At 39.3% G+C, this 17,670-nt stretch overlaps 1 protein-coding gene across 5 annotated transcripts in view; it reads left to right on the top strand.

The window, feature by feature from the left end:
• The window catches only part of LOC126299308 (fizzy-related protein homolog), a 96,189-nt gene that overhangs the window by 64,101 nt on the left and 14,418 nt on the right, over positions 1-17,670 (top strand). For all 5 annotated transcript variants that reach the window (XM_049991112.1, XM_049991113.1, XM_049991110.1 and 2 more), the window contains exons 8-10: positions 1,403-1,535; positions 2,963-3,126; positions 11,047-11,244. In XM_049991112.1, coding sequence (XP_049847069.1) covers positions 1,403-1,535; positions 2,963-3,126; positions 11,047-11,244 — 495 coding nt within the window. The remainder of the gene's footprint in view (positions 1-1,402; positions 1,536-2,962; positions 3,127-11,046; positions 11,245-17,670) is intronic.

Raw genomic sequence — 17,670 nt, 5'->3', positions numbered from 1 at the left:
CACAATATTGGTTGGCAACTACGACTGAAATGGGTATGTGACCATCGGCACTAGACATTGGCACAGTGGCAGCGTGTTGCGTTCTCTGATGAATCCCGATACCTTCTTCATCGTGCCGATGGAAGGGCCCAAATCTGTCATCTTCCAAGAAAACAGCTCCATGACACATGTACTGCGGAACGGAGATAAGCTGGCCGTGGCTGCATTGTTCTTTGAGGAACATTCACATGGACATCCTTGGTTCTATTGGAGCTTGTACAAGGCACTGCGACAACCAAGGGTTATTGTACTCTGGTTGCACACATACGCCCCTTTGTGACGATCATGTTTCCTGGCAGCAGTGACATTTTTCAACAAGATAATGCCCATGTCACGAGGCCAGCAGAGTCAATAGAGTGGTTCGAGGAGCACAGTGGCAAGATCTAATTGATGTGCTAGATTCTCAACTTGCCAGATCTGAACCCGATCAAACGCATCTGGGATGTGATTGAATGTGGCATCAGATCTCATTCCAGAGTTTAAAGGAATTAGGTGATTTGTGTGTGTGCAGATGAGGTGCCAATTCCTCCCAGTGACCTACCAAGGCCTCATTGCTTCCATGTCATGGCGCTTCACCACTATTATCCGTGCCAGAGGTGGACATACTGGCTATTAGATAGGTAGTCATAATGTTTTGGCTGATCAGTGTATGTTTGGAAACCCCCTAAGAGCTGTGCCTGGAAGTATGTTTTCTTTGATGTGTAAGAACAAACTGTTTCTAGTTTTAATATGGTATTTTGTTTGCCTTTATTAGCCTTTGATGAAATAACATACTCATTTTACGTTATTGGTAACAAAGTGCATACTAAGTTTTAAGTCTATGTCTTACATAACATTTAGTCTTCTGTTGCATAAAATAATATGTTCTTTGTCAATTATGTTGCTTCCACTTATCTTTATTGTCATTAATTTGCTTTCTGGCAGTTTGTTGTTAGTAAAATTTTAAGAGATCGGTTGGTAGGACATGTTTTGAGGCATAAAGGGATCACAAATTTAGCATTGGAGGGCAGTGTGGAGGGTAAAAATCGTAGAGGGAGACCGAGAGATGAGTACACTAAGCAGATTCAGAAGGATGTAGGTTGCAGTAGGTACTGGGAGATGAAGAAGCTTGCACAGGATAGAGTAGCATGGAGAGCTGCATCAAACCAGTCTCAGAACTGAAGACCACAACAACAACAATTGTCTTGTTTTATTCATTATGCCCTATTCCCGACATTGCTGTGATTATTTTCAAAAAATCAAATGACATTGAAGCTATATCTTAAAATGTAACAGTCACTCTGGCTTTGGATATTGAATACACTTTGTTATCACAGCAAACTTTGTTTCTGTTATGATAACTAAACAGCAGTATTCTTTTCAGGTCTGTGGTCTAAAGTGGTCACCTGATAATCAGTACCTGGCATCAGGAGGTAATGATAACCGACTATATGTTTGGAATCTACATTCCTTAACTCCAGTTCAGACATACACTGAGCATCTTGCTGCTGTAAAAGGTAACTACTGTAATTTGTTTTAAAATTTCAGATCATATTATTGTCCAAAAGCTTTGTAATACAATATTATTTTGGGAAGTCATTCCGCACAACAAATTAATTTGCTTTATTTCAAGTTTAATCATTGGACATTTTTACAAAGACTGTCACTGATAACAAATACAAATAAATGTAATGTGATGCACCTTGTGCTGTTTTATTTATTCTAAACTGAAGGGCCAAAGAAATTGGCGCATCTGCCTTATATTGTATAGGGCCCCCGTGAGCACGCAGAAGTGCCGTAACACAATGTGGCATGGATGCAACTAATGTCTGAAGTAATGCTGGAGGGAATTGACACCATGAATCCTGCAGGGCTGTCCATAAATCTGTAAGAGAATGAGGGGGTGGAGATCTCTTCTGCACAGTGTATTGTAAAGCAGCACTGAAGAACTAAAGAAACTGTTATAGGCAGCCGTATTCAAATAAAGAGATATGTAAACAGGTAGAATATTGTATTGAGGTTTTCGTATGTATCCTTAACCCTGAAGATGACTATCTGATTTCCTCAAAACAATCTACTAAAAATATAAATATGATTATGTGAGGAAATAAGTATTTCTTTAAACAAATCTTTAATTTATATATCTTTAAGCTCACAATAAGAAAAGTTTGAGGTACTCGGGTGATTTCATGCTGCTGGTGCAATGACCAGAACCCAGTCAAACAATGGATTGGGTACTTTCAGTACTAAACCTGTACATTGTTATCTTGTTGTGAATTAATGACTTTGCACTCAAAGTTGAAAGTCTCATTCTCTCTTTAGTATCATGTGAGATATTATTTTATTATTGTCACAAACACAGGAAAAATAATTGTAATCTGTTCAATATTAAGTCCAGTGCACACATTCAGCAACAAGAAATAAACCGGAGGCCAAACAGGGCCCTTGCATAACACATTTCCAGCCAGATCATAAGTGATCCACAATATGGACACAATGATAAGTATGTAAATTTGAGACCTTGTCTCACTGGTGAAGTCTGGTGGTAGATGAGCATTAATAGCAGCCCTCAGTCAGTGGGACGACCAATTAGACACATCATTGGCACCACTGCTCTTAAGTGATGGACATACACAGTGAAGGCTTTGTCTACAAGCAGGCTGTACACTGATACTTTGTCTTATGTCATTAGTGTGTCATGGGGGGGGGGGGGATACAAGAGCAGAACTACTCTTTACTTTCCATTTTCTTTATCTGTTATTTGTTCTTTCTCAATGTTGTTACAACCCATACTGAATTTAGATGTAATACCACAACACGTTATTTTCCGAAAGACGTGACTTTTTTGTAAAATTTGTTGGATCTATAAAAGATATAAAATAAATCCGAAAGTCTTATGCTGTCTACGTAATTTAATCAAGCACCATTCTTTAATGTATTGCAGCAATTGCATGGTCACCACATCATCATGGCTTGCTGGCAAGTGGTGGTGGCACAGCTGACCGATGCATTAGGTTTTGGAATACTCTTACTGGACAGCCAATGCAGTGTGTGGACACTGGTTCCCAAGTCTGCAACTTAGCCTGGTCAAAACATTCCTCTGAACTGGTAGGTGTTAAGTAACAGTTAATATTAATATGGATAAAGTGACAAGATTATGACCTGCGCCACAAATAAGACCAACAACATGTAATTTAGTACTGAAATTGTCTTCATTTATATGTGATGTGACCACCAACGGTGGCACAGGAAAAATACCCAGGTGCAAAATGAATATGAAGTTTACTGTAATAACACATACAGTCATCCTTCTCTAATGGGAGTTAATTTAGAACACAATGATTGAAAATAAGTCACTTCTTGAATATTGAAAGAACATCAAACATATCTGTAGGCAGAAGCCCCGGAAATGTCACAGTAAATTGAAAGTTCCAATGTCCATGGTCCATACACTAAGCATGCCACAATTAAAGTCACAAAAGGATGCGTAGAAATTAAGTCGAGCATATTACAGATGAAAAACAAAGACAAATATTATAAAGTCCAATTGTTGGTCACGGTATTGGGGTAAAGGCCACAAATTGGCAGCTACCAGATGTGAAGGTCAATATGGACGTCATTGTAGCGTCAGCTCCAGGGTAAACTCCTTGTGGGGATGTTTTCACAATCAGCACTTGGCTCACAAAACTCATCTGAAGTGAACTGCCAGAATGTAGCCTGAACAAGAGCCTAAATACTACCCGGGCACCACAATACTGCTGGTACTACTTTTGGTCACTTGGCCTGTGGAGGAGAAAAGGTCTCTAGGGGCGGTGACTTCTGGCAGCACTTGGGATTGACGCCTGCTGGCCGGGCGGAGCATGGCAATCCCTTGTCAGTTGTCAGAAGAGCTGTCTCCTGTGAGGTCCTTGCCCAAACAACCCAACCGTAATTCCCTGACACAGCAGTATGTATAGTCTTTCACTGTGATTTGTCACCCTAGACTAAATAGGTTGGATAGATTGGTACTCGCTATATAGTGGAGATGTTCAGTTGCAGATAGGCTCAACAGAAAGACTGTCAAACAAATAAGTTTTCTGTCAAAAAGACACACAAGTGAGTTTTGTGTGTGTGTGTGTGTGTGTGTGTGTGTGTGTGTGTGTGTGTGTGTGTGTGTGTTTTGTCTAATTCCAGTGAAGGCCTTTTTCGCCAAAAGCATACTTGCTTGACTCAGCATCTCCGCAGTATGGTGAGTAGCATTCTTTCCTTTTCATTATATTGTCATTCTTCCATCCTGGATTTTCCATTTTTTTGGTTTCCTGTAATAACGTGTATCAGCAATGGCAGAATGATATTTGCTTATTGTAGAGCTGATTTGTTCTTCACTTAATTTGATGTTACTCCAAAAAGAAAATCTGAAGAAATGAAATAAAAGAACAAACCTGACAGGTCATTTCAAACTTCCACCAAATTATGGAACTTTAACAGGTTTGTGCTTAATTTAAACTTAGTGATGCTCTTCTAACACTGGAGTTGTGGGAGGAGTCAAGGTGACTGTTTTAAATTTTGTCTATGTATAATGACAATTTTTGTGGCTATTTGTTTCTTTTAAATAGATATTGCAGTGTAGAAATTACAAACCTATAACTATACTCATTGCATTTATTTCTCATTGTGTTCCTAGAACTGTGCCAATGGTTGTTTTTACTGTTTAATATTTTTTTTTATGTGCTTATGTTGCCTGTCAGTACTGTAAATCTTCAATTGCATTGTATGTGACTGTGAAATGGTGCTACAATATATGCTGCAGCTTCTGATCTGATTATTGTGTCTCCCTATACCTAATATGCTTGGTTGAGTGTAAGTCATGATACAGAAATTGTAAATGGGTGATAAGTTCTCAGATGAGGAAGTAATGCGATATTTAGAACACCACCTGCAAATGGCAAAGCATGAGTTAGAAAGTAGTGAAACTGAAAGGCAAGGAGGAACTATTATGATGATTATAATCGTGACAGTGCTTGAATCAACTGAAAGTTGTTGTTACGTGTCTGGAGAAGTCACTTCAGTGACTGTTATAGCAGCTAGACACATTCCTCCATCAAAAACTGCAAAGCATTCAAGAAGGGAGAACCGAGAGAGGTACTCAAAAGTACCCTCTGCCACACACCGCTAGGTGGCTTGCGGAGTATGGATGTATATGTAGATGGGTTACGACAGAGAAAGAAATAGATGTGAGTTACTTTAACAGCTTTTTGTGGGCCATTTGGAATTGGGGAAAAAGCGATACAGAATGGATTTGGGATCTTATCTTGAATGCACCTGGAAGGCTACAAAAGCAAAATGTTTTATGCCAGACATCAAGGTCTGATAAACATCAAAATTCAAATTACTTGTAGTTCTTGGAGGCTGTTCATAAATGTCACTATGCTGAAACAAATAAAACAGTGCAAAGAGACGTGAGCAATTAGGAAACAGTAGTTGGTATGTTTATCTTTCAGTTTTGTACACTCAATTTTTTCTCCTAAGAGAATGAGAACTTAGGGTCAGAAAACTGAGGACCAAAGTTGTTTTGTGATACAATATCAAGAGAGAGATTAAGAGAAACTATGGAAGTTTTTATACATTGATATCAAGTATGGAGGTCAGTGGGCCCCAAAGGAGACAAATTAGCTTTTGGTTGAGATCGTTTCATCACAGTTGATTAACAGCTCTTTCCTACTAAGGCCATATGCAGATTTAAACAGTACATGGGTAATAAATCAGACAAATTTGGCAATAAATTTTGGTTAGCTGTGGGTGTAAGGACAAAATATCTGTTCAACAGACTCCCATACTTGTGAAAGTATGTTTGTGGACCAGAGAATCCAACGCTTTCCAAATACATTGTCAGGAAGCTTAAGCCATTTCTTAGAAGTGAAAGAAATATCACAACAGATTTTTTTTTCAGATCTTTGCACTTGACAGAAATTTTGAAGAGAAAGGATATTAGCCTAATGGGTTCAGTGAAATGTCTGAGATGAGAGGTACCAGTATCACTTAAGAATGTTAGATGCAACATTTTATGAAGCTACTTGATGGACCAACTCAGATTTACCCATTTATCAAAGCGAGAACAATAAAAAATGTTTTGGTTTCAGTAAGCTTCATTCAAGTGTAGAAATTTGGAATGTCTTTCAGAAATGGTAGAATTTGATAAGAAAACTGAGCTAACCTTAACAAAGTCATGTGACATGTAGTAATTGGAAGCATGTATTGGAATAATAATTCTTTGTTTATTAACTATGTATACACTCAGTAGAGCTTCAGAGGATGACAGTCCACACTAGATTACAACGAAAAGCTCGTCTTGGTAATGGATAGTGGGTGCACATTGTGGCAAGGTGCACAATCATCAGAGATGGTGTTGAGCTGGGAGGTAGTGTGGATGACCAGCACTGTACCACAAGGCTGTGAGCCTCCATCAAGGTGCAGGTCCAGGCACAGGACTGGCTGATGGACATCAAGTGGCTGACGATCACAGTGAAGGTGTGAGATGGTGCTGTCTGATGGGTGCAGTGGCAGGTATTGCAGTTCGAAATGTAAATTCGTGATGGCTGATGGTCGGTCTGGTGCCCAGAGCAGAACTGGCTGTCAAGGGGCTGAGCAGCAAGGCATGGCGTCACATGGACACAAATATTTACTTGCAACTGCAGTGCTAATTACTGCAACCTGTGTGCCGCATATTGGCATGGATTGCACCCCAAGAGATTGTGGTGGCTCCAGGAGGCTTGACGGCAAACAGCCCAGTGCATCTTCTGTTGATAAACTATATTCCGAGATAAAGCAGGGGCTGCACCTGGCCAGAGAAGTGTATCTGTGAATGTGGTGCCCAAATACGTTAGGGCCCAGCCCTGCATGTACGAGTACTAGATTCTTCCCCACATATGAGACTCATAGAGAAGTGCAGCAATGGAAGGAGGCACCAAGCAGCCACCAGAGCAGACTTGAATGAAACAACAGGACAATCAGTCGGCGAACACAAAACATGGTCCTGATGAAAGAAGCATGTTGTCTCTGTGTAGGGAATCGCATCAGGGTGCCGTAGGTGGCGAGGAAGGTCAGACATAGGCAGGATTGGTGGCAGTGGAGTGTCCAAGAAGTCACAACCCAAAGCCTGGTAGAACACATGACAGGATTGACAGCACTGTAGAGGTAGTGGTAGGCGTGGTGCCTGCCAGGAACAGCATCTAGAAAGCCAGCCGCAACAGGGCCAAAGTGACTGCAGAAGCAACCATTTGGACAGCTGTAGTGACAGCTATGGGGATGGCGGGACCAGCCGCCAGAATGTTTGCAGAGGCTGTGGCAGGGGTGAGTGCTGGAAGTGAGGGCCAGTGGTGAGAGTAGGTCGTGACAGGGCAGGCGAGAGAGCAGCTGTCGGTACGAACAGGGCTGGTGAGGGCAGGAGGGCCAGCCATGACAGGGCTGCTGATGAGATCAATATCTGATGAAGTCATGAGCAAGAGCTGTGTCTGTACCAGAGGGACTTCCATTGGAGAACTCTGTGAACAAGAACAGAGTGCAACTTGGCATGACAATGCGGCAAACAATGTGACAAAAGGTGATCGAGCTTGCCCAACCCAAAAATCCTGGATGTTTTGTCCAAACACAGGTCCTAATCACAGCCACTTAAGCATAGTGGGAAAGACTGTAGAAACTGAGTGAGCAGAGAGATGCTCTGTAGCAGATCCAGAATTGACTGACTCCAGAATGGCAGGGCTTGAGGCAGCAATAGCTCCACCAATTGAATAGACATGCTAAACAAAGAGAAAAGAAATTCGCCAAGGAACTACGGAAAACAATCGTGACTAATGCTCATGACTGTTACAGGGTGTATTTAAAGCAAACCTGATTTGCATCCTCATAGTGGTGCTACTAGCACCACTGTTATTGCCCTGACCAGCAAGTTCTCAAGATCACTCACATGTTGAAAACATCTGGTCATGAGTTACTAATAGGCTGGCATGCCACCTTTCACGCGCTACTATGCCAAGTTGGATTAGGGGTGTTGTTGCTGTCAAAGGTAGCAGCTTTATGTATAAAAGCCCACACCCTGCACATCCCAAAATCATCTACAAATGTAATCATGTACTTCTTTCACTGCTCTTATATTTTCTGTTCTTTCTGGGACTGCAAATTTAATAGTCAGCATTGTAAGTGTAGCTTCATCAGTAAACTATATTAATACAAGGACATGATAATTGGAACTTAATCAGTAACAAAATTCTAAATGTTTAGCTGTCCTCCAACATGAAAATGTAAGTTAATTTAATACAAACTTTCTGCTTGTAATATTTAGTATACATGCAGACACAAATTGCATGTTACTTGTAAGAGTACACAGAACAGTATTAACAACACCTGCTCATTTTGTCACACTCCTCATTCAAATGAAACATGGACAGTGAGTATTCTGAGTGTTTCTACTCAGTGTATCAATAACTCTGAAAAAAAAGTCGGGATTTTGACATGCCAGACAGAGCTGGCATTATTCTTCAACAACATGAGCACTGCAACTGAGTGAGATGGTGCAGTGGTTACACACTGGACTCACATTTGGGAGGGTGGCAGTTGAAATCCTATCCAGGTTTAGATTTTCTACGATTTCCCACTTAAGGCGGATGCTGACTTGATTTCTTTGAAAATGACACACCTGGTTTCCTTCACCAATCGAGCTTGTGCTTCATCTCTAATGACCTAGTTCTCAAATGAATGTTAATACCTATCTTCCTTTAAGAGTGCTGCATCACAGAAGCTGTAAACATACACCGTATTGGCAAATTACATGTTAGTGATAATTTATTGCATTTTTAAAGCTCACTTGTAAAGTGAAATAGTTGCTGGCTACACTTACGCTTACATCACAGAAAACAATCAATGGAGAATTCAGTGGCATAGTTTCATTCCATCAAAACTATTGTAGCCGGCCATTGCCTTGCTTGTTTTCTAGTGGCTGGACTGCAGGCTTTTCTTGTAGAGGTGCCAGTATTCTGCTACACTGCTTGTACACCACCTATAGCAATGCTGTAGTTGCGAAACTGCTTTACTCATACACAATCACGTGGGTAGACACATCTGTACGCACACGATCCATAACGGCCTTGTGATTACGCTCATATCAGTCTGCATGCTTTTATAAGCCGTGACAAGGCCACCAGCATACAGGGTTCTCCCACTCTGGCCATTTACGGTGACTGCTTGCAGCTCTACAGCCAGAGCCTCATCTTCCGGTATCGCCACATCCTCAGGAGACCTCTTGCTCCTATCAGTCTCAGATGCCTCCCGACATCAACGTGGTTCATTGGCTCTAAACTAGTGCCGTCCGACGGCATTGTCACATCCAGGACAGCCAGCTGATCATATACCTTCCTCCCAGCTGGCCATTGATGCCGTTGGCCTCACTGCATCCCAGGTCTGCCAAATTTGCCATCAGCTGGAGCAACACTGCCCTCACCAGAAGACACTGCTGCTGGCTCCTCCGACTACTGATGCTGCTAGCCTCGCTGGTTGCCAGTTGTGCCCTACAGGGCATCACTGGGCACCAGATGTGCCCACCCACATCACAGCTATACACCATGTCCAGACAGTACCCTGATATAATTCACATCCTGCTATAAAAAAAGATAATCTATGAGAGAAGTATTATACCTCAAAAACCATTCCAAATACACATTTTTGCTTCAAAACACACTTCCTGTCCCTCATAGAATATTGCCATTTCCTGTTTGTGCAGTCCTGTACCACTGTGCAAATGCTGCCCACAATAACACAGTTCTGAAACATTATTTGGTGACAGTTATGATATTTCAGAAAGTTGTTACAGAATTAGTCGTGGGGCTGACCAATAGAAATTTCTACTCTGGGTTGGAGCTCAACTGGTGAGTTAAAAACTGTTAAGAAACTTGGCTGTGGGCAATAAGTTGAAAATATTGGTAAACAAGAGCCAAGATTCTTTCCATTAAAGCACAGTAATCAGCTACAATGGGGCATCCAGGATGCTTAAGTTTATGGATTTTGGGAAGTGTGTGTAAGGTGGATGTGTGGTGGTGTGAAGAGGGAGAGGGAAATTCCGTGCTGGGCCTAAGGATTTGAGTCTGCCTTAAGGTTGTGGATGGATGTTTTTTCCTCTGTTGAGAGATTTTGGTTACTGAGAAGAGCCTAAGGAGAGGGAGACCAAGTTGAAGGTATGGAATTCCTGGAACCTAGCATTGGCGTGGTTAAGTGGGAATCCATGAGAATCACAATTGAACAGAGATATGAACTGGGAGAGCTTAATGAGAGGGTTCATGGGCAGGAGTAGGGTATCAGAAAATTGGAAAATTTTTATTGTCTGAAATGCTCTTTCAGATGTTGGAGGGAAAGGGTTTCAGTTTGGGTGATAGGGTGTAGGTAGTTCTAGTTTTTTAGTAATAGTTTCTTGGAAAGGAAGCAGAAATGGTTCAGGAATGCCTTTACATTTGTTTCTCTAATATTATGTTAATGAGGGGTAGGGGTTGGTGGAATCTGAAGATTCGAAGGTCATTTTGAAGTGAGGGGTAGCATCCAGAGATAGGAAGTGATAAAAGTTGTTATGATGTAGCATGCCCTTAGCCAACTCTAATAGTTGATGATTACACATGAAAGATATAATCAGCTTCTCACACAATCATAAAAGATATCACTAGTTTTAGTCATTAGGATCTAGACACATCCATGTTAAATCATTGTTGAAATAATGTTTCATATGCCTTTTACTAAAGCAGACATTATGAGAATGTGGAACCCTGCTTGTAATGCTGTGTTAAACTCTGGTGTATTAAATAATAAAAATGTATGTATTCATAATAGGAAAGTTCTGGTAGAATGTAAAGGACACTGATGGTGTGTGGGGTGAGGGGATGGGGCTGTGCATGCGCGCACTCTAGTTCGGAAAAGGATTTATTCCAAAAGCTAGCAAGTTTAGCTTCTCTTATGTCTGTTCCTGTCAGTTACATAAAGCTTCTAATAATTTATATTTTCTTCTTTTTTCAGGTTAGTACCCATGGCTATTCCCAGAATCAGATACTAGTCTGGAAATACCCAAGCCTTACACAAGTTGCAAAACTAACAGGACATTCATATAGAGTATTATATTTAGCAATGTCTCCAGATGGTGAAGCAATTGTTACTGGTGCTGGAGATGAAACATTGAGGTTTTGGAATGTTTTCAGCAAAGCAAGGTCACAAAAGGTATGTACTGTTATGCATTTATGTTTTTCTTTAAGGATTACAATGTTTTCTTTTGCTCTCTTGCCTACAATAGTGTGAACATTGGTGAAAAATTTTTGTTACATAAAAAATGAATCCATGGTTGTCTAGTAAAGCAGTGTTATTAAAAAGCTCAGAATATGCAAATAATGAATGTACAATTCTTATGTCCTATGATAAACTAGAGACCAAGCTGCTTCTGGAAATAAATAAGCACCCAATAAATGAAAGAAAAGTGTGTGAATCTGGTTCTGTCTTAAAGCCGTAAAAACAGATAGATGTACTTTTTTTATATAAGTATGGGTATGTAGTGGATTTGTTGTTATTTTTCGTAAAATTGACGTTTTTCTTCTCTTACATAATTTTGATTGTCTTATACACCAAAAAGTGTTGTAACTGATTACCTGCAGACTCTGAATATGCTATTAGCTCAAAACACTTTCTAAATACAGTCACAGCCATCTGTCTCCCATCAGAAATGCCACCTCTTACAGAAATTATCCCAATATGTGGCTTCTTCATTATTAACATATTCTTTCCTAGTGTTCAACTGAAATTGTATTTCATTGTTGTCATTTCATTTCCTTTTCTTTTCAAAGCCATTTTTTATTGACATCTTGACTAAAGTTGTGACAACAGTCACCTCTCCTTTCTTTTGTGTCACCTCTATGACTGCCTTGGAGGCTTTTGTGTACTCCCATAACTATCACTGGTTTGGCACAAATTTATGAGTGCCATCTTTGTGTTCTAAATTCATGCCACTGAACAGAATGTTGCTGTAGTCGAAATGCTAGACTCACACACAGGAGAAACATGGTTCAAATCCTTATCTTGCCATCCTTATACAGGTTTTACACAACTTACTTAAATCATTTCCAGTGAATGCAGAAACAACTCGTTTGAAGTGGATTGTGATGAGTTTCCTGCCTAGTCATTGTCCTACTGAACTTGTGCTCTGCCAGTAATAGCCTCAGTGTCCAAGAGACACAAAACTTGCAGTTTCCTTCCTTGACTTTGGGCCACAGTACAATTTTATCATTTCATAGATTGATGTACAAAAATTCATACGGTCATTTGCAGATTGTTTGCATATTTCATCAATGTTTATTTATGTTCCAGAGGCCTGTTTCACAGTTATATCTACAAAAAATATATTTCCAAAAGTCAATTTCCTTTGTCACATTTGCCATAACTTCCGTATCATGTACCCCTCTCTAACCAATGTCGCCAGATGAATGTGTTTCATTGTTGAAAACAGAACAAACAACTGAAGATTTCTGTAATTGGTTGTATGCGCTACAATTGCCTCATTGATATCATCCAGAAAAATACCTGTATCACTCAGATAATCAATAAACATTCTTGTTCTGGACCTATGATGACAAAATGATAAAGTACTCCACATGGGCTGTTGCTTCATAAGGTCTTGAAATGAATGACTCCTTATATCCACAGTCATTCTTGAAGGAGCCAGAGATATCTTTTATTGTCCACTCATCTTTGACATCTTTTTTAGTAAATTGTTTCTATAGAGGTTTGTTTTCCATTGGATGCTTTATTTTTTAAATATGTATCAGCTCATGTAGACTCCCTGAGAGGAAGAATGTCATTAGGTGTAGCAAAGCTGCCTCATTTGGACAAGAGTAAAAAGTTATGTGGACCCGTATTCATCATCATCATCATCATCATCATCATCATCATCATCATCATCATCACCACCACCACATGATCTTAATAGTTGGCTATTGCTGACAGCCACCAGGTACTGACAAATTGGTCATAAGAGTTGTCCCAAGACGGGCTAAATTTGATAGCACAGTAATGCCGCAATCATACAGGAAGAGTAGAGGGAGCTTTTAATTTTCCCTATAGTGACTGTGAAAGATATACAGTGGTTGGACAAAAATATGGAAACATGTTGAGGAATGCTTGCTTGAACATAAATACAGTTGCTAGCCAAGCCTGCAGGTTGCGATGTTGTATTTCAGCATGAATGGCACCTGTACAATGTCGTCAATATGTTGCAGGCATCAGTCATCATCAGAAGAGTATTCTGTGTAGTTGTGAGTGCATTATGTCAGAGCTAAGTGACTTCAAACATGGGCAAATGGTTGGTGCTCATATGGTAGATGCCTCCATAACAAAGGTAGCCAAAGTTTTTGATGTTTCAAGAGGCACTGTATCAAAGGTTTGTACCACATACTGTGAAAGTGGAAAAACATCACCTGCTAAGTCACAGCATGGACAAAAGTGTGTGTTGAGCGATCATGAGAGATGGTCATTGAAGTGGATTGTGATGAAAACTAAGGCAATGACAGCTGTAAAAGTCATTAAAAACTGAATGTCTTACTCATGCACCCTGTTAGCACAAAAACAACATGAAGGTAGCTCCATAAACTGGGAACTCCAGGGATCAGCATCACCTTAGGGTACAGTGTTTGTTCCCAAATGGCGATGATGTGTTCGAAGACAGAGCCCATGCTCACACAGCTCTCATTTTCCAAAATTGATTTTGTCAGCATGAGGATGCGTATCACCTGGCCACCACAGTCTCCAGATCTCAATGTTATTGAACCTTTGTGCTCTACTTTGGAGAGAAGGGTGCATGATTGTTATCCACCTCCTTCATTGTTACCTGAACTTGCCACTAGTTTTTAGGAATAGTGGTATAAAATTCATTTGAAAACAACACAGGACCTGTACTTATCCATTCTGAGATGACTGGAAGCCTTTGTTAATGCCAACGGTTTTGTTACACCATATTAGGCCTGGTAATATGATGTGTTTTTGGTGTTTCCATATTTTTGTCCATCATTGTACATGCATAGTCTTGTGACATAATACTGAACAGGCAGCTGCTGGTAAAGCTACACGTACATACAGTCTTGTGAAATACTTGTGTGACTGCATTGTTAGACAACTGCCTTTAAGAGAAAGTCCAGTAGCCCACATGTGACAGAGAGATATTTTACACCTCCTGGCTACAAGCAGGCATGACATTTCCAAGGGTGTCATAAAAGAGATGGAAATTATGACCATGATGTTGCTCTAGTGATGATGGTCAGTAAAAACAGAAAGTTTGAGAAATCTTGAAGAGTGCTGTGTGTAGTACAATTACTAGACAACCACCAAAATCATCTTCAAAGATAAATTGGGAACATTTAGTTAAAAATTTAAGAAGTGTGAAAGATATGGTTCAAGCTCAGACACATCATAAACTTCGCGTTACATAAATACTTACACTAGGTGCTGAGCTACATCTTGCTTTAATAGTACCAGTTGTAGTATGTTGTGAAAACAGAAATCATTATGCTCGTACTACAAAAGAGAATGTAAGAAACACTGATGGTAAAACTTAATGGGACTCATATATCCATTAGAACAACAATTTCCATAGTAATATCATGGTGAAGATTTATCAGAAACCCCAAAAAAGTTATGGTCATACGTAAAGCCAGTAAACAAATCAAAACTATCCATATTATTTGTCCTGGATCAGAACTGTGTTGAAGCTGAGTACAACAGACATAAAACCAAACTATTAAATTCTCTATTTAAAAATGCATTACCAAATCAGGTTTCTGGGAATGCAACCACTTATAGAGTGTTGTTCCACAACATCAGTGTCTGTCATAATAAGTGTACATAGTTCGCACAGAAGAGTAATAGTGGTGCTCAGGGAATTCAAGCGAAAATTGATGGGAAAAAAGGCAGTGTTGTTTGTTCTCACAAAAACTTGTTGGATAAAATTAGAAGACCAATATTTGAGGAGGACTGTGCGGTAATTCTGCTATGTGTGTATGTCACACAGGGACTGTGAGAATGAGGTAAAAGAGGTTGGAGTATATACTGAGACATGCTGACTGTAATTTTTCCCTCACTTTATATGCAAATGGAATAGTAGAGAAAATCACTAATGTTGGTACAAAACACCCTCTGCGATATACTGTACAGTGGCTTGTGGAGTATCTATGTAGATGTAGAAAGACATTTTTTAATGGAAAAATGTTTTAGGGTTATGTGAGAATGAACACCACAAAAACTGCGCTATTTAAATATAATTGACCAGAGACAAATTATGTGCACTGTGAGTTCTGTAACACGGTATTGAGCGGTATAGATCTTATTCCAGTTTTGCTTTCCTACTACCTTTTGCTGTTGTTTATTCCTTCCATTTTCCTGTCCTGTTATATTCATAAACTAAGAATATACTTCTGTTGTAATTTATGTGTTAGAGAACAAGGGTGAACCTATTGCACTTACCTGGTGCACTCCTGAGTATACCTTTGTCTCTGATGAACACTAGTCATCGAGGACAGCATAGTGGGTTCTATTATTTAAGAAGTCTATGAGCCAATCACGTATCTAAGAACCTGTTCCTTAGATCTTAATTAACAGTCTGCAGTTTTCCAGAAATCTGTGAATACAGAAGCTGCCTGTTAGCCTTCTCCCGTGGTTTGCTGGATATCGTGTGAGAAAATGATGAACTGGCCTTCATACAAGCACTGCTTTCTAAATCTGCACTGATTTGTGAACAGAAGTTTTTCTGCCTCAAGGAAATTCATTATATTCAAACTCAGAATATGTTCAAGGTATCTTCAGCATATAAATGTTAAGGATATTGGTCTGTAATTTTGCGGTTCTGTTCTTTGCCCTTCTTATATACAAAAGTCATCAGCAGTTTTTTCCAGTCTCTTGCAACTTTCACCTAGGTTAGAGATTCACAGTAAATGCACCCCAAGTACAAGCCAATACCATAGATTAATCTGTAGTGGCAGGGATGCCCAAGTCCTGCATATGGGAGTCTGTGTGATGGTCACGCACTGGTATGTGTGTATAATCACCTGCATGAATAATTTTTCAAAAAAGAAATGTAAAACATCAGCTTTCCTTTTGCTGTCTACTGTTGCCATACCAGACTGGTCGACAAGTGAGTGGATAGAAGCCTTCAATTCCCATAGTGATTTTATATAGGACCAGAATTCTCTCAGATTCTTGACAAGATCCTTCACAAAGGTATGACATGTATGTTGTACAGTCACACACACTCATTTTACAGGCATATGAATTTTTACTCACTTTTGTCTTTCAACATTTCCACATTCTTTTTTTATTCAAGATTGCAACAATCTCTGCTTTCTGAGCATTTTCTGAATTTTGTTATTAAACTACTGTGGTTTTTTTATTCTGCCCTTAATTCATGTACTTGGCACATACTTATCCAGAGCACAATCTATGGCTGTGTTCATGGAAAAGAAATCCACTAAAGTTGTAAAATGCTTTTATTGACCAAAGTTTTGTAAGACATAAGTCACTATAAACCATCATGCTTTTGGGGTCTTAGTCCTATCATCAAGTGAATTTTAAATCTAAAATTAAACAACAGTTGTAACCTACTTCTTAAAACAAATGGGAAATTTAAAAAGTTAAAATTTAGAAACTAAAAAAATCAGATGAAATGATTAAAAAATAGTCTACCTAGCAGAGTAGGACATCATGTCCATGCCCGAACAACTAGTAGGCAAACATCTGCTGTAGGTGGACTGCGATAATAGCATCCCAAATTGTGTGCATCCAGTAGCAGAAAAGCCCAAACATAACAAATGACAGGTTGTAAACCCATGAAATCTAAAAGTCAAATATTCAAAAGATGAAAAATGTAAACAATTTAAAAATTAAGAACTAAATTTGTTTACAGTAATTAACCGTCTGATGTTATTACAATAAAAAAGTATACAGGATGCAGATGAAGGGGCTGTGGCAAGGTTAAGAAGTAGGAGCAAAGAAGATAATAAGCCACATTCAAATTCTACTATTGAAAGTGGAAGGTGTTGTACAAAGTTATTCAAGAGATTTTTATGTTTGAGCTTCATGCGCTCGTTAAGAGCAGTATCTGAATTCTTCAATCTACATTTGGAAATCTTTATCTCTTCCAACATGTGTAAAGTCAAGCCTTTGGATAAAACTGAAGTATGGAAAGAGCCTCCTTAATCTCCCATAGTTTATGATTATTTAATGGTAAGTGCACAGACATTGCTGATTTGGGCTTTTTAATATTACAGTGCCTTTTAAACCTAGTCTGACAATGTCTGCCAGTTTGTCCAACATAATGGTAATCACATTTCAGACACTCAATACAATGAATACCTGTTCTACTACATATTTTTAAATTTTTTTGAATTGTGTAAAACTTTTTTAAATCTTTTAAATGTTTTACCATTTAATTTCATGGCTTCACAACCCTCATTTGTTATGTTTGGGCTTTTCTGTTACTGAATGTAGATTTTGGCATTTTTTTTATGCATTTCGACCTTTGGCTAATGCTATTATATTTACATTCCGTGTCATGGATCTTTTGCTGTGTTGCACTTCTTATGTTATTAGCCATGCTGCTTTTTCCTATATGCC

Source organism: Schistocerca gregaria, chromosome X, assembly GCF_023897955.1.
Source record: "Schistocerca gregaria isolate iqSchGreg1 chromosome X, iqSchGreg1.2, whole genome shotgun sequence".
Lineage (NCBI taxonomy): Eukaryota > Metazoa > Arthropoda > Insecta > Orthoptera > Acrididae > Schistocerca > Schistocerca gregaria.
The sequence above is the reverse complement of the archived record's forward strand: the minus strand, read 5'-3'. Positions and strand labels throughout refer to the sequence as shown.